Raw genomic sequence first — 18,361 nt, forward strand, 5'->3', positions numbered from 1 at the left:
CCAGCTGGCCAGGGAGCAACCACATGGCGTAGCAGACTTCTCCTGGCTTGCCCACTGTTCCCCTCAGCAGTGTGTTTTGGTCAGTCTGCCTGTTTTGTCCCCCACTCTGTCTCTGGTGAGTCCTCTCACCCTTCGGCATCTCTGGCCTGTACCCCTGCTCTTGTATGCATGGATGGATGAATCTTTAAAAAAGAAAAAGTAGTAGTTAGGCAACTGGACACTAGACACTAACTACTAACTCTGGAAAGCTTTTATTTCACCTGGGCTAAAGGAAAAAGGGTGAAAATGGCATTTTCAGAGTCACAGCTGAATCTGTAAAATGAAGTCCACCGGTGAAAGCTGTGGTCATGGAGGGATACAGCTGTTTCCAGAGACAGGGGTGCATAGGCACTGATGCAGCTGAGTAGGAAAAACCTGACTTCTAGTTCTTCTCACACTCCAATTTCCTGTTGGAGGTGGTGCAGAATTTAGGGGCCAGCCTCTCTTGGGTCAAAAGAAGAGTAAAGAATGGAACTAACAGGCAAATGCAGAAAAATTAATATAAACACTAAGCCTCAACTTTTCCATATATAAAGTGGGGTCACTTGCAAAGTTGCTGCCAAGCACCTGCCACATTGTTAGCACAGAGCAGCATCCAGTAAACAGTAAGTTATAAAATGATATAAAATAATGGTTAAAGATCTATAAAGCTTTCAAATTAAGCAGATCTGAATTTAGTTTCTGTCTCTGCCACTTACTAGTCATGTGACTTTGTACAGATTTCTTCACTTCCCTTAGTCTCCGTAGTGTCATCTGGGGCATAGACTTACCACAGATAATTCTGGTAAAGATTAAAGGAGACATATATTTTAGGTGCCTGACATAACGTTGGTACATATCATGCAGTCTAAATCACCATGACCGTCATCGAACTTTTAAATGAGAATAATATAGCAATAGTAAATGAGATTCATTTCCAAGTGATAATAGTCTCCCAAAGCATACCTTTTTTTCTGCTTCAGGCTTTCTGTTTGGGTCCTTCTTTATCATGCACTAATCAAGTTCCTAACTTTGCACTTTAGACGTTAGCAAATGCAGTTTTAGTTAACTTTTTGCCTATCTGCTAATTTTGTTTGTGGTTTATGTTGAATAAATACAAAGAGTTAAATGGTTTTCTTCATTGAGCCTAAGTTGGAAGGCATAGCAAATAGAAAAAGTTGGTAACACCAAAATTCAATTTTATTAGCAAAGATTTGCACATAGAGCGCAAATGTCATCAATATGAGAACAGAGAATGGCCTAATAGTTAATTCACAGCTATACCTTAATAAATATTCTTTTTATATTTCACACAAATATAATAGTTCTGTAAGTTTGATTTGAGGACACATATATGTTTTTCTTTTGGGCTGCATAGGGAACAATGAAATAAAACCTCATTGACGTAATTGAACCTGATAACATCTCCTGGTTGTACTGCTAATGTTTCACTGTGGTAATGGTGGTTTTGTAGAGCTCTGTAAAGCATGCTGGACTTATAAACATATTCAAACAGAAACTTTTATCAGGATTCAGCTTTTTAACCACAAAGAAAAGCTGAATTTTTATAAAGGCATAGTGTTGGGTTAACTTTTATCAAATGAAATGTTTTTTGAGTAGTATGTACTTTATGTTAGTTACCTTAGAGAAAATGCTGTTTTAAAAATTTGTTGTGAACAGTTAACTACAATATGAAAATATGTAATTTCTCATACTATGTATTTGAGCTTAGAAAGAAACAGATATAGTAGTAGAAGCTCCTAAAAACAACAAGTTAAAATTTCATACTTTTATTAAATAATATCTTATAAAAAACAGAACCATGCTTTGAGAACATACCATAGTCACTATAACATTTATTGCCTTCCAAAAGTTAGTTCTTTTATTCTTATATTTAAATCACTTAAAGGACCTACTTCGATATTGGGATTGTAGTTTAAGATGCCAAAAATTTTGCTGATTTGGGGACAGTGTATATCCAGAGTATATATTGTTTACTTGGATGTAAAATTTTAAGAGCTACTACATGCTTTTATATAGGAAGAATGAATGCTCTATTAATTTTCCTTAATAGAGAACCATCTACTAGGTGTTTAGTGTACATGGTATGTACCTAACAATTTTAGTTAAATGTATAAAAATGATTCATATGATTTAATAATTTTTTAAAAAGAAAAAAGTACATTTTCATGTCAGTGAAATGGTTTACAATATTAAAGGTAACTCAGTGATGAGGAAATAGGTCATATTTTGTAGATTCCTTATATCCAATCAAGTTCTTTTATTTCTCTTAAATTAAAAAAAATTCCAGGCAAAATTAAAATTTGATAGAAGGCAGTTATGTGTTTTATGACTGTTCATTATGGATACTCAGAATCAATATGAGTCCTAGAATTGTAAAGAGATTTCTCACTCAAGATATTTTCAGGGCTGTGTCAGTTGCTAAGTTAATGAACATTATCACACTTAAAAGCTCAAGAAGTAAAAAGCTCTTTACATTTTATGTAAAGATAAACACCATTTACTCACCATTACATTTACAATTAACTTCGTACATTAGCAATAACTTTTGAAGTTCTATGTATGCAACTGCCAGGTCCAGTTTTTTTCTCAGAGATGATCACCACATTGAATCTCTTTATACTTTCCCATACATTGATATTCCTAAAGTGTATTTCAAAATGTATTTTGTTTTACAGGCATGAAATCATAATGCTATTTGGCATTTTTATGGTTCATTCATATAATATGTGACTATACATTTACTTTCACTATTCTAGTGTTTTTTTTTTTTTTTTTTTTTTTTTTTTAGAGGCATGCTTTATTTATTTGTTTGCTGGTTTGTTTGTTTGTTTTGTTTATACATGCACTGGGTACAGTCAGAAGCGCGGGAGGGTGAGAGAATTCACCAGAGCCAGAGCGGGGAGCAGAGCAGGCAGAAGGACCGAAGTACACTGCTGAGGGGAGCAGCGGGCGGCAGGAGAGGTCTGCACGCCATGTGGGACCCTCCTCTGGTGGCCGGGGAGCAGCCGGGGATCGAACCGGCGCCGCAGAGGCCGCGGGCAGCTTCGCAACCCAGCGCTCAACCGCTGCGCCACCGGGGAGGCCCCCTACTTTCACTATTCTATTCCATTGTATGAATATACCAAAATTTTTCCATTTCATTATCATGGTTATTTGGGTTGTATCTAGTTTTCTTTCTTCCGCAACTAGTGCAGTTGTGTGTATTCATTTTATTTTTTTGCCTCCTCGTGTCAAGCTACGTAGCAAAAAAATCAAGCTTCTGACTTTTTCTCCCAATCTGTTGTGTACTGAGGCTTACATAAAATGCAATAAAAATATCTCAAGAATTTCAAATCGCTAAACGATCTAAAATTTCTAGACATTCACACTTAATTTCTGTATTTATCTTATTGTGGATCTTACTTTGAATACCACTGTTTTAAAACATACCTGGCTGCCAAACCCCTAGTTCATGAATCTTCTACTTATGTAGACATTTTTTTCCCTCTAATATTCTAGTTCACATTACACAGTAGGCAATCTACTAGCAATTTATGGCTTTCACTTCTATTTATTTTCATTTCCTAATATGCAGGGAATGTCATACTAAGCCCTGCTGCTTTTAGGTAAACACATCTTTACCAAGTTTATTGCTTTTGGCAAATATATCTTTGATCATAGATACTACAAATAAATATGAGCTTAAATATAATACCTCTAACAAAGGGTTAATATCCAAAATATACAAGGAACTCTTAACTCAATAATAATAATAATAAACAACCTTATTAAAAGATGGGCAGTAGGGAGCCTCCCTGGTGGTGCAGGGGTTAAACTCTCAGTGCTATCAAGCTATCGCCAGCCACTGCCTGAGTTCAATCTCTGGCCAGGGAGCTAACCCACATGGCACAGCAGACCTCTCCTATCTTGCCCACTGCTCCCCTCAGCAGTGTATTTCAGTAGATCCACCTGTTCTGCTCCCTACTCTGTCTCGGAAGAATTCTCTTACCCCCTGAACCTCTTGCCAGTTCTTCTTTGCATAAATAAATAAAAATAAATCTAAATTTAAAAAACTTCTTAAATTAAAAAAAAAAATGGGCAGAAGACCTGAATAGACACTTCTCCAAAGAATACATACAGATGGCCAGTGTGCACATGAAAAGATACTATCATCTCTTACTAGAGAATTGTAAATCAAAACAGTAAAATATCACTTCACACATATAAGAATGGCTATTATCCAAAAGACAAGAAACAACATGAGTTAGAGTGTATGTGGTGAGAATGGAATAATTATACATGGTTGGTGGGAATACAAATTGGTGCATCCATTACTGAAGGTAGTATGCAGCTGCCTCAAAAAATTAAAAATAGAAATTCCATATAATCCACTTACCCGACTTCTGAGTATTTACCTGAAAAATACAAAAACACTAACTCAAAGAGATATATGTACCCCATCTTTATTGCAGCACTATTTACAAAAATCAAGGACTGGAAACAGCTTAAGTGCTCATGATTGACTAATGGATAAAGATGTGATGTACATATACAATGGAATACAATTCCACCATTAAAAAAAAAGGTGAAATCCTGTCATTTGCAATAATAATGGTTTAGAGGTAATTATGCTTGGTGAAATAAGCCAGACAGAAAAAGATAAAATGTATGATTCCACTCACATATGGTACATAAAGAAAACAAACAGATGAACTAAATAAAGCAAAAGCTTTTAGACTATAAGAGCGGGGCGGGGAGGGGGGTGGAATAAATTGGGACAAAGGGTCAATGGTGGGGTGAAGAATGGTGAACGTAATGTAGCAGATATACATGTTGATTCTCCATGATCCCACCTGAAACTTACATTGTAAAGCAATGTTACGTCAGTGAGAAATAAAATAAATAAAACTTAAGAGAATACTTAAGAGTTAATCAAGATCAACCTGGCAAGTACAAGTGAGAGAAAGCTATAATGGGATGAAGGGCCGAGGAGGAGTGAATTCATTAAGGGAGATGGTTTGCAATACAAGATGCCACGGGAGAGAAGCAAAAGAGTAAACAGAGGGGGGGAAATGTACTTAGTGAAGATTTTCGAGATCCCTGGGAGTACAGTTACCTCCCATGTAAGCAGCAGCTTCTGAGTAAGCAGCCTAGAAGTGATCTCAAAACATTAGGGAACTTTCTCAGAATCTGTAAAAGCTAATGTTGCTATTATAAGCAAGAAGCAGCATTACTTTATACCAGTATTTCTGAACCTCCTTTTCATATCACCTCCTTTAGGTGCTTTTTTAGACTCCTACCCTCCCATAATCCCTCCTCTGGAATTTTAATACCACAGATTTAGTGTATCTCTTTACATACCTTCATGCTTGGAGGGTCTCATACCATCTTGTTAATTTTAAGATTTTTTTTTTTGCTCCCCCCTCCCCAAGCATTTTCACCTTTTTGGGAGTGATAGGACTCTCATTAAGAACACATGACATGCTGCTGTACCTCCCACCTTAGGCACTCAATTTATATCTGTGGAGGAAACCAGCCATTCTTAGTTTATTTTTTTTCCCCAGTCATTTATAGGTACTGATTTTCTTTTACTTAAATGGTAGTATACTATACACACTGCCCTTCACTTCACTCTTTTCACTTAATAAAATAAGCTGAAGACTTGATATGTAATAAAGCTGCTTCTTATTAGTGGATGAAAATGCCCCATAGAATAGATATGCCATAATTTAGTCATCCTGTCCTGTAAGATATTTTGGTTTCAGACTTTTGTTATTATAAAAATACTGCATTAAAAAGATGAATGCATGAAATGAATATAAAGGCTCTTGTGATTAGACACAAGGACTTTTTTTAAGTGCTTTTGACAGAAAAACCTTATTGGTAAGGAAAGAGCACCACCTAGTGGCACTGGCTTAGGAGGGTGAGTAAAGATTCTTTGGAGAGCGGGAAAAGGGAGAAATTTGACTTCTGTTTCTTCTATACTTAGTACCTGAATAGGATGTTCTATGAATACTGTATTTTTATTCTTAACATTGCTTTTTTTTAAAGATTTGTTTTTATTTATTTATTTACACAAGCACTGGGTACAGTCAGAAGCACGGGAGGGTGAGAGAATTCACCAGAGCCAGAGCGGGGAGCAGAGCAGGCAGAAGGACCGAAGTACATTGCTGAGGGGAGCAGTCTGCGCGCCATGCGGGACCCTCCTACGGTGGCAGGGGAGCAGCCGGGGATCGAACCGGCGCTGCAGAGGGGCAGCTTCACAACCCAGCGCTTAACCACTGCGCCACCGGGGAGGCCCTGTATTTTTATTCTTAAGATAATTATTTTGAAGATTACTGAAGTTCACTGACTTTATTATGACTCTGAATTTCTCAGGCAGGTTGCAAAATTAACGAAATTGTCTTAAGATAATTTTTATTTTCACTTTCTCATACCTCTCCCAAAATTTAACCTATCTTAGATATGTGTAATTTAAAATGATACATTTATATCTTTTTATGCATTTTCTTATTTCTGGATTGTAACTAAATATTTTGTTGTTTGTGTTTTTTTTTTTTCAGATGATTCTTTGGGATTGGGACTTAAAGCAATGGTATAAGCCTCATCAGGTAAATATAAGTGTTATCACTAATAATTAGTTTTTGTAATGAGATTTTTTACATTTAAATTAAAGTTATATTCATAATATTTCTATGCTATAAGATTTTCTTCAATGTAAATAAAATAACTAGCATATGTTAATAAAATAACTAGTCATATGTTTATTCTATGCTTTACTACTTTCCAAGTTTTCTGAGATTTATATTATTGCATAGTAATTTATTCATTCTCATTCTTTTTAGTATTTCATTGAATAAATAGGCTGCAATTTTTCATCCTTCCGATAGCAGATGGACATTTGTTTTATTTTCAGTTTTTTGGCTATTGTAAATGATGCTGCTGGAACATTCCTGATTTTGGTTGGGTATATATTTTAGAGTGAATTGTTGGGTCATAGGTTATGCATGCATTTTTTCTGTTTTAGTATGTAGTTCCAAATTGTAGGTTATATCAATTTTTATTCAACAATTAGCAGTGTATGAGTTCCAATTGCTCCACATGCTGACCATCGCTTGATTGTGTCTATTTTAAATCATTTTGGTAGTGGTAGCTATGGAAGTTATCTCATTGTGTTATTAATATTTGCATTTCACTTATGACTTACAGGTTGGGGATCCTTTCATACACTAATTAGCTACTCAGATATCCTTTAGTTAGGTCTTTTGCTTATTGTTCTGATTTTTTACCCTTTACTTAGCAATTAGTAGGAGTTTTTAAAAAGTATTTTGGACATGAATATGTCTTCTCATAGCCTGTGGGTGATTATTATGTCTTTTAATGAAATACACTTTCACTGTATATGTAATCAACCATTTCCTCTTTGACTACTGATTTTTTTCTGTCCTATTTAAGAAATTTTTGCTCATCCCCTGTGTTGTGAAGACATTTTTCTGTTACCTCATTGAAATATTACTATTTTACTTTCCATTTTTAGGTCTGCAATACGTCTGGAATTTATTTTTCTGTATTGTATGTTTTATAGCTTGATACTTTTTTTAAACATATGGATATCCATTGACTTAGTTCCAATTATTGAAAAAAAATAAGCATTCTTCCTTCTTTGCACTGTAGCGTCACTTTCGTCAACAATCAAGTGATAATTCTGCCTGGTTTGTCCATCTCTTGACCACCACTTACAAATTGGCAGATTCAAACTTACTTCATTGTTCTCTCTGGGATCTTGGTTGGTCTTTAAAATGCTCCCTGACTTAATAATCCTAAATTCCAATTTTGGCCTCCCAATCTTTTGAGAAGACAGAAAGCTTTTACTCTGTTTTCTAGCTTCTTGATTGACCTGTTCTCGTTTTCTCAACCCTTGCCAGTGATAAATTAGCATCAAATTTCTTGAGGGAAAAAGTAGTCCAGATTGTGAGTCATTTCAGTCTTTTGACTTAGGTTCTTGTTCTTTCAAGCCCTAAGCCCTGACTGTTTGACTGAGCTCTGATGACTTGAAATGGATACTAGCTTTTCTAAACTACTGCTGGCACTAAGCAGAAGAGTTGTTCTGGTACAAATTAGTTACTCCTAGCTGAGAAATAAGGCCAGCCAGTTAAACACCTCATTTCTAAACTGAGAATAATACTAATTCCCTCAGAGGGCATAACAAATAATATTTTGTGTCTGGAACATAATAGCACTGATAAGAATGTGAGTTAATGTTAATTTCAATAATGATAAATACTAAGCACTTGTGAATTTGTAGTATGAGACAAGAGTTAACCAAATTTCACTCTACATGGTCAAATAGTAAATATTTTGGCATTTACAGGCAGTGTACAGCTGCCACAGCCTCTGTCTCCTGCTTCTCCCCTTCTCTTCCTTTTATTCAGCAACACTTTAAGATGCAGACTGTGTAGACTATTTTTAGTGCTCTTACAAAGACAGGGTTCTGCCAAGTATACGCCAATAGAAAATAAGAATTTAGGGCCTCCCCAGTGGCGCAGGGGTTAGTCGCAGCACAATCAACCTATCAGCAGCTACTGCGGCATGAGTTCATCCCTGGCCGGTAAGGGAGCTGCCCACATGGTGCAGCAGACCTCTCCTGTCTCACCCTCTGCTCCCCTCAGCAGTGTGTTTCAGTCAGTCTGTCTATTCTGTTCCCTGCTCTGTCTCTGGTGAATCCTCTCACCCACCCATACCTCTGACCTATACCCCAGATCTTGGATGCATAAATAAATATTTTTTTAAAAATAAGAATTTAAATTTAAATTTTTTAACAAAATATTTGAATATTCTATTTGATCTGGCATAAGTTAAATCATGTCACTCTCTTGCTCTCTACTCTATTTCAGCCAGAATATAAAAATTCTAACTACAGAGTTAAATGACTACAAATACATTCCTTCTTTCTACAAATACATTCCTTCTCTCCTCAGGCCTGATGGTCTGATACTTTCCCCTTTATTTTTCTGCTCTAACTGCACTGGCTTCCTTGTGATTTCTCAAATAAGTCAGGCAGGCTTTTGACTCTAGGTTTTCAGAACTTATTTATCTCTGCCTGAAATGTCCTTTCCCCATACTTCTGTTAGATCTTAAGATAAATATTTTCTTCTTACCCTCTCTGAGAGTTCAATGCCCTCCATCATTTGTTCTTTTTCTTTACTTGTTTTATTTGTTTTTACATGCTCAAAATTTATACTTCTCCATTGCCCATCTTCCATAGCCTAGGGTCTGTTGTCCTCAAAACTTTCATACCAACACTCCTCACCACCTTATTTTGCAAGTTTTTTTTTTAATATAGCTTTCTCTTATAATTCATGTTCTCTGTAATCACCATTTTACCACTTTTGTTTCTTTATTTATGCTCTTTACTTCTTGAAGAATGAGGTTTCCCTATACATTTGTTTCATTTTATTGTAAATTATTTTCCTGTAGTCTTTGTAAGTAAAATTCTATAGTTCAAATGGTATTCATTCCATACCATTTCTGTTAACCATTCAGATTAACAGATTATCTAATTTTTAATTATCAGATTAATTCAGATTATATCTCCCTTGCACTCATACCATTTTATCAGTCTTATCTCACTTTCCACAGTAACAATAGTATTTGTTGCACTTTACCTAGCTCTACAGTGCTTTATGTGCATGATACTATACAATGTATCATCACAGTTAGTTCTCCTTGCTCTTCTCTGCTAGGTACAATTATAAACTCTGGAAATAATGTAAAAGGTGACCAAGGGAGAACGCTGCTGAACAGCAAGAGGAGAGAGAACTAGCTAAGGGCCCCAGTAATGGGGGACAACATAATGATAGTGTTCTTTGTTCCTATGGTGTGTAGATTCCCTTCCTCACTTGGAGGTACCAGGTGGTCCAAACTGAGGAAGAACTTCTGCCCACTCCCTCTCACCCTCTCTTAGCACCAGCATCGCACCCTCTCAATTGCATCAGCAGGGGGAGCAAAAGACCTCTGTAAATGGCCTGACAATTAAATTGTCATTAGAACGATAGCCTGAAAAAGCAGACCAGAACCTGATGAGTGCTAAATATAAGCAGGGAGATGACCTCCTATGTGAAAGACTTTTTTAGAACCCAGATAGCACAACGTTGGTCCCAGACCACTGCAATAAAACTAGTAGTATCACAGTAAAGTAGGCAGGTCACAGGAATTTTTGGTGTTCCAGTGCAAATAAAAGTTATGTTTATATTGTTATGCAGTCCATTAAATATGCAATAACATATCTAAAAAAGTTCATAATTTAAAAACTAATGCTAACAATGCTAACCATCATGAGAAACTTCAATTGTAAAAAATGCAATATAGTGAACATTAATAAAATGATATTCCTATGGCCAAAATTAAAAATCACCTAGCATACCAAGAGCCAGGAAAATTACAGTTTAACTGGGAAAATATAATCAATGCTAATGCCAAGAGGAATCAGATTTGAAATTCTCTGGCAAGGAATTTTTTAAAATAGTCATAATTATGGTGTATTAATCAATTAAAAATGCTCTTGAAATAAATACATGAAATAGAACATCTCAGCAAAGAAATAAAAAGTAATAAATTATGGTTCTGAAAAAACAATAATGGCAATTTAAAACTTATTAATATGTTCAAAATAGTGGAGATGACAGAGGGTAAAATTTGTGAGCTTGACGCTAGATCTAAAGAATATATCCCATTTGAACATAGAGAAAATATATGGAAACAACATGAAAAGAACCATATAGGCCTAAGGGACAATATTCCTATCATCTGTGTCTGAGAAAGAAAGAGGGTGGGTTTAAAAGAATATTTGAACATCTGAAGAAGTGTGATCCTATAGCTCTGAATCATAGACTGTGATGTAAATCAATGTTAGCTTAATTTACAAAAAAAACAGTAAATGAATAATGACTGAAAGCTCAAATTTTGCAAAAGATGTTATCCTACAGATTCAAAGTGCTGAACCTAAATAGGATCAAATGCCAGCCCCCTCTGAACAATCTACTCTAAGACATGTCATAATTAAACTTTTGAAAACTAAAGACAAAGAAACTATCCTGAAAGCAACCAAAAAGAAATGACGCATTACTTATTGAGAAACAGCAACTCAAGTGACAGCAGATTTTTCATGTGGGTGTTGGAAAATAGGTGCTATTATATACAATTTGTGGAAGTACAGGGAGGACAGTTTTACAGTAATGATGGACACTTAACATGTTCACTTTGGTTCAGCAATTCAAGTTATGGGAGGCTATTTGTCGGAAGTATGCCTTATTATCTATAGTGACACATACAGAGAGGCATTTGTTAAAATGTCATATATTGTACATAAAGACTACAAGTAGCTCAGCTAGGCCCCAATAATGGAAACTTTTAAAATAAAAACTAATACAAAATAAAACTTAACGAGGGTAATATAGTTCAATGACTATTTAGGCAATTATTGGTCTATCATAATATCTCAATTCTAAAATGTGTCACGGATACTTTAAATAAACAGTAGCATGGCGAATTCATTAGTTTGAATAATTATGAATGCCAGACTCACCCAAATGTTAAGTTTTAAGTACAATAAAATAAACAAATGTAATATTCAGGTCACTGCTATTATCAATGAATGTGCTCATTTCAAATCATGGGATCTTTAGGTGAACTTCATATATAGAGAAAATAAAAACATTTTCATGTGAATACAGTGATTACTCTAAATTTTAAAGTATATTTCCTACCTATTTTTTAGAGCCCAACTTAATATTATCCTTCCCATGATGTTTTCTTTTAACACATCCATCAACTTGTATATTTACTCTTAACAAAATTATTTCTCTACATTCCACATGTAAGTGACACCATCCAGTCTTTGACTAATATGACATATACTACAAATGTTATCTCACTTACAATATTCTCCAATTCTGCCTATGTTTGTGCAAAAGTTACTGGATCTTTCTACCATGCCTGTTAAGTTGTAGAAATGCTGAGTCTGATATTAATTGCCAGCGATCCCTTTTCAAGAGAGGTAACTGCCTGAAAATAAAATTGGCAAAGAAACAGCTGAGAGATAAGAGGGAATCCTATATATGTTACTTTGTGCCCCTGAAACCAGCTATGTTGAAGCTGGTGTATACAACCCCTGTTTTGTATTTTCAGGTAAATAAGTCAATAAAGTCTTCTTTTCTCTCTATTATTTCTTTGAATGAATTCTGTGTTCCTGTCTCTCCCATTTCTGGAATATCCATGATTTGTATATTGCCTTTTCTCAGGAGTAGAATTAAGTCTCGGAGTGTTTCTTCATTTTTTTTTCCTTCATATTTTCTCTTTTTTCTTTCACTTGGATTCTTTTTGTGTTACTGTCTTCGAGGTCACTGATTCAGTCTTCCACTTGGTCTATTTTGGAAGCTATTCCATACCTTTCTCCATAATTATTTCCTCTAGTCATCATTGTACATACAGCAGCTCCATTATTTTCTTACTTAAGCTTCCATTTCTCTCTTCTGCTCATTAATTTTTTTCCTCAGGACATTCGCTTTTTTTCCCCGAGGTGTTTTTTTTATTGGGTGGGGGGTACCTCTGATAAACTTTCTGTGTTTTCATTCATTTTTTTAAATATCTTTGTCATGATGATTATCTAACTCTGTATCTACCTCCTGAAGTTTTTAGCTTTTCAGTTCAATTAACACTATCTCCTTCTAACTCTGATCAATTTTTCTGTATTTCTTATGTCACCATTTCCTATAATATTTTCGTAATGATTATTTCATTTTAAATACATTTATACTATATATGCACTAAATATATAATTTATATTCTTTATGTGTATTATCAGATTTAATTTTCACATCAGCCTTTAGTGAGATAGATGTTATTATCCCTATTTTACAGTGAAGAGACTAAAAAGTTAAGATGTTAAATAATTCACATACGCTGTTAGGAATAAAGGAAAGTTCACAATATCTGCTATCTACTTCATAAAATGTTTTGTTACATCATTTATGCCATGTCCACATAAATGAAAATTAATGTTTGAGTTAAATTACTTACTTAGATATTCTTGTATGGATGTTGATTTAAACTAGGTTAAATTTTCCTTAAATATTAAGTTTTCTGTGTAACAAATATATGATTTTATTTTTTTTTTTCTTTTCTAGAATTCTGGAGGTGGAAGTGGAGTTGATCTTTCTGTTCTAAATGAGGCACGCAATATGGTGTCAGATCTTCTGATTGATCCAAACCTTCCCCCACAAGTCATTTCTTCTCTCCGGAGTATCAGCAGCTTGATGGGTGCTTTCTCAGGTTCCTGTCGGCCAAAGATTAATCCTCTCACACCATTTCCTGGATTTTATCCCTGCTCTGAAATAGAGGACCCAGCTGAGAAAGGAGATCGAAAACTTCACAAGGTCAAAATACAGTAATCAGCCAGCCCTATTTATCACGTTTATTGATGTTTTCAAATTAAAACAGTTCCTTTGAATCTTACATTAAAATAGAATTTATTTTTCAAGGGCCAGCTTCTATTACAGTATGAGTTGCTTGGGACTTTAGAGGCAGTTAAAATCTCAAGTAACCCTAAACAAGTCTTCAGTTATTACTCTAAATAACATGGCTGTAATGAGCAGTTATAACAACTATTTATTGTTAATGTTGCTGTGATTGTTGTCACGAAGTAGAAAACAAGAAGCAAATTTAATTCAGGCTTACACAACAAACAAGGGGTCAAATCATGTCACTATTCTATTTTGTTTTTCAGAATCCAGTAATTGTTCTTGTTGAACCAGAAGAAATGACCAAATTATAACACCCACTTTATGAATTACACTGCACTCTTTTAAACTGATTTTCACATTTCTTTGTAAATCTTTATAAATCTCCAACACCTCTTTTATTCACTCAAGATTGCTATAGCCCAATAGGCATTGATTTTTGTATCCTTAAATATGGGAATAATTTATTTTTAAAAATCAGTGCTTCAAAATAGGATTTCCATTAGAAAATAATAATATCCTAAGTAGGCATACATTATGCTTGTTCAGACTGCCTTTACTTATTTCACTTGATTCTTTTATCAATACCTGTACGTACAAATATATAAAATCATAATTTGAAAACAAAAACATCATACATTCTAGTTTACTTCATTTGATAAAGAAACTAACCCAGAAAAGATGAAATTCAAATCAGCTAATTTTTTTTATTTTAATAGTGTACATAGAGCTTAGGAAAAATTAGTTTCTGGAGGGATTTTGATTATCAGTTATTTTCCTTTTGTTAGTTCTCATTATTAGGGTTTAAAAATGTTGAAAGATTAAGACTGATTAAGACAAAAAAGATTTCAAAATTATTGATCACAAACCTGGATTATAGTTAGATAAGTGATTCTTTCATTTTTAAACAGTATATCCAGTAGAACCTATATTGGTCAAAACCTAATAAACTAAAAAAATTTTTAAAAATCTAATTAAGTATAGTACTTAGTTTTATGGCATTTTAAAGTGTTCTACTACTAAGAATGTGGTTTAATCACAGGCATAAAAAAGGGAGAGTAATATATTCATCAATAAGATAACTGTAGTGTGTACTTGAATTAGTTTTCATTTGATATGTTGCTCTTCCTTTGTATTGTCCATCAATGTTTGATTTTAGAATAATTTTTAAAACAGTATTTAAAAATCTTTATCATAAAAATCAAACTGACATAGGTATTATGTTTATTACTGTTTTACTATGTAGAAAAGTGTACTGGTGCATTTAACAGTTTAATGATATTAAAATAAACAGGATGCCTACATATCTCAACTTTTGAACATTCAGTTAATCAAGTTTATCTTTCATTCTAGAATCTGATAAGAATAAGTCATATAATAAGGAAGTAACCCTTCTTTCTTTTTAAACTTCTCATGAAATTCTAATGTCTAATTCATTCATGCTTTTGGAAAAAAATATAAAAATCCTGATTTAACTCATAAAGGGCTAGAGCATTTATGAAAAAATGTTAGGAAAGGGAGTTAAAACATATAATTTAATGTAAATGTATTATCTATGTTAAGAACTAAGGAATATTAAATGGACCTAGATTATAACTATAGTTAATGATAAAGGCTCTGAATTTAATCATTAATTCAGAAGATTGCTGAGAATTCTGCAGATTAACTTCTATGTATATTAGCATAACCCTGAAAGTGTAAATGGTTTCGAATGCAGAACTGATCATCCCTAATTCTAAGCTTGTCCTTTGAAATTCTTTTTCAGGGTAAATTTTTCATACCTGCTATAAAATGTCAATTGTCTAGGAGTAAAATGTACAAAGGAAAAATGCAGTTAAATTTTTTGGAATTCAGAAATCATTTTTGTTGAAATAAGATAAATTCAGCAGTATAGAATGTAAAATTTGCAGCAAAAGGGTCAGATTTCCAGAATAAAATGTTCTGTTTCTCCTGTACATGTTAAAAAATGTACTTTGTTTTAATATTTTAAATGCCATCTTTTAATGTCACATATACAACATACTGAGGGGTGACAATTTTAACCAGTTTAAAATTATTCAACAGGGACTAAACAGTAGGAATAGTTTGCAAACTCCACAGCTGAGGAGGAGCTCAGGAACTTCAGGTCTGCCACTTATTGAACAGTCTTCGTCAAGGTGGGAACGCAATAATGGCAGAAGGCCTCAGCAAGAATTTGGCATTTCAAGGTAATTCCCAGAACTTTTTCAAGAAACTCTAATCTAAATGCATCCATTTTGTTTCTGTGAATGAAGTTTGAAATCATTCTAAAAGCACAACTGAGCAGTTCAAGTATTTTAGTATAGGAAAGCATGTGCAGTAATATGGCATAAGAGAGAAACTAATTTTTAATTAAAGCAAATAAACCCTGTCCCCAAAATAAGTAAGTTGGGTTCAAATCAAGCTGGGGCCTTAAAAAAACATGAACCAGGGATGAAGCTGAAGGAAACTGGGATCAATTTAAACAGAGTAGTAGGGAAACTTTTTAAATGGTAGAGAAGCCCATTACAGGAGCAGTCACCAGTCCAGTGCATGGTATCTAGAGGTGGGTCATCAGAGCAACTGATAATGAAAGGAAGAGCAAGTTCCCAGGGCTTATGTCAAGTTAGATAGAAGGTAGCAAGATTATTCAAACCCTGTTCCTGCTGGAGGACTAAGACTACTAATACATTCTATACTCTGTTGGGATTTACTTGCAACTAAGTAGTGGTAGTCCTACCAATCAAAGACTGTCAGTAAGTACAACTAAGTGAGAATTGGAAAATGTAAGAACTAAAGTCTTCTGAATGTAAATATACCGTTTTATCCTGATAATCACAAAGGATTCAATACTGCCTTTTAAACCCAGGAAACATCTTTTGTTTGAGTTAAAAGCTCCTATTTAGTCACCTAAAAAAAAAAATCAGAAAATTAGTGTAAATTTCCCTTTAATCCACTTTTATTACTCAGCTTCTGTACTTCGGTTAAATTATAGTTACACATTTGAAACAGTAGATGGCAGGATTGAATCACAGTTACTTATTTGATAAAATTTATGTTAACATTTCTATATGAAATATAATCAGAAAAACGTAATTTCACAGATTATTTTGTGATTGATTTGAATGTCTGTAATACATCTGAGTAGATGAACTCCTATTTTTATAATGAAAAAATTGGTAAAATGATATATAAAACAGGAATGGGTTTAAGTTGAAAAGTATAGTGCAGAAAAATAAACTTTGGTCCAAAGCTTGTTCAGAGTCTAAACTGATATATGGCAGCAGGAATGATGTTCAAACAGAAAATGTGACTCATATTTCTTAACCATAGGAAATATCATCTTGAATATAGTGTTGGGTTTAAGAAAGAATGATATGAATTATTCTGTTTTTAACCTCTTTACCACACTGAGGTAAAAGTATGCATTTGCAATTAAAGAAACATTTGATATATTGAGTTAAGGTCATTTTTGTTCTACTGCTTCAGATGATTCGTGTTAAAATAGAAATATGACCCAAAGAAAAGTAATCTTTAACTCTGAAAAGTGTTCATATAAAGGTAAATGTATGCAGATTCAATATATTAACCCTCATTAAAACAAAGCCATGTCTCATAAAAGGTTTAGAAATGTGAAGAATAAAGCAATTATCAAATAACAATTCCTTCAAAGAAATGAGATTAGATGTAATTTTTTCTAGTGTGCATAAGCTGCAGTTCCTCCATAATAAATTTCCAGGTGTAGATAGGGTAAGATGGGAATATGTAATGTATCTATAGACACTGTTCATTTTGAAATTCAGTCTCTGGATCAGTTCTGCTCAACAGAAATTTCTATTATGGTGGGGATATTTCATGTCTGTACTGTCCAGTACAGTAGTGGATACATGTTGCTATAGATCACTTGAATCATGTCTAATATTGGCTACGGGAGAGAATTTAAATTTGATTTATATTTAATTAATGTATGTGAAGAGGCATGTGATATCATAATATGATAATCATATTAGACATTGTAGCTATGGATCTTTAATGAATGGTGATGCTTGTTCAGGAAGCTATAATAACACAAAACTATATGACTTATGATTCTGGAATAATGAGACATCTTGATTGCATTAGATTTCTCTAGAACTGAGATCTTATAAAATTTTTTAGTCTTGTTTTGAATGCAGCTTTGAATTCTGAGCATAGTTTCTCTAACTGATTTTAAATGACCCTATGATTTAAACATCATTCCAATATTGAACCTTTCATTCCTTGAAACTGCCTGAAACCAAATTTCTTTTTTCTTTTTAGATTTATTTTTTTAATTTATACAATAGCTGGGGTATAGACCAGAGGCACGGGAGGGTGAGAGGATTCACCAGAGATAGAGCAGGGAGCAAAACAGGCAGGCGACCAAAAGCACTGCTGAGGGGAGCAGCGGGCGAGACAGGAAAGGTCTGCCGCGCCATGTGGGAATCTCCCTGGCCGTCTGGAATCAAACCAGCGCTGCTGAGGCTGTGGACAGCTTCACAGTGCTAGGCTCAACCCGCTGCACCAGCTGGAGGCCCTGAAACCAAATTTCTCATCTGTTACTGTTGTTCTGGCCCTTCCTGGCATAATGCTGCTATCTTTTAGATTAATGATTACTAACAACATTGATTGACGTAGAAAGCTTGGTGTTACCTTTACCTCTTGTTACCTTCCTCTGAAGCTGTCAATTGTCAAAATTATTTCTGAATCTCTTCTCTGTTCCTTCACATTTGTCACGTTGCCTACACTGTTTCATACGTTACTCCTTACCTGGACAATTAAATTATCCTCTTAATTGGTCTTCCCGT

The 18,361-nt window shown here is 34.2% G+C and overlaps 1 protein-coding gene and 1 long non-coding RNA gene across 2 annotated transcripts in view; one reads left to right on the top strand and one right to left on the bottom strand.

Moving 5' to 3' along the window:
• Positions 1-18,361, top strand: part of PDE3B (phosphodiesterase 3B) — a 110,935-nt gene that overhangs the window by 59,472 nt on the left and 33,102 nt on the right. Inside the window, 3 exon segments of the mRNA XM_037522706.2 lie at positions 6,585-6,632; positions 13,206-13,454; positions 15,603-15,745. Of these exon segments, the coding sequence (XP_037378603.1) occupies positions 6,585-6,632; positions 13,206-13,454; positions 15,603-15,745 (440 nt within the window).
• LOC119255495 (uncharacterized) overlaps positions 16,360-18,361 on the bottom strand; it is a 29,665-nt gene continuing 27,663 nt past the window's right edge. The window contains exon 4 of the long non-coding RNA XR_005127483.2: positions 16,360-16,445. This is a non-coding gene — a long non-coding RNA (uncharacterized LOC119255495). The remainder of the gene's footprint in view (positions 16,446-18,361) is intronic.

The sequence above is a fragment of the Talpa occidentalis genome, unplaced genomic scaffold, assembly GCF_014898055.3.
Source record: "Talpa occidentalis isolate TD23 unplaced genomic scaffold, MPIMG_talOcc4v2.1 talOcc4.3, whole genome shotgun sequence".
NCBI lineage: Eukaryota > Metazoa > Chordata > Mammalia > Eulipotyphla > Talpidae > Talpa > Talpa occidentalis.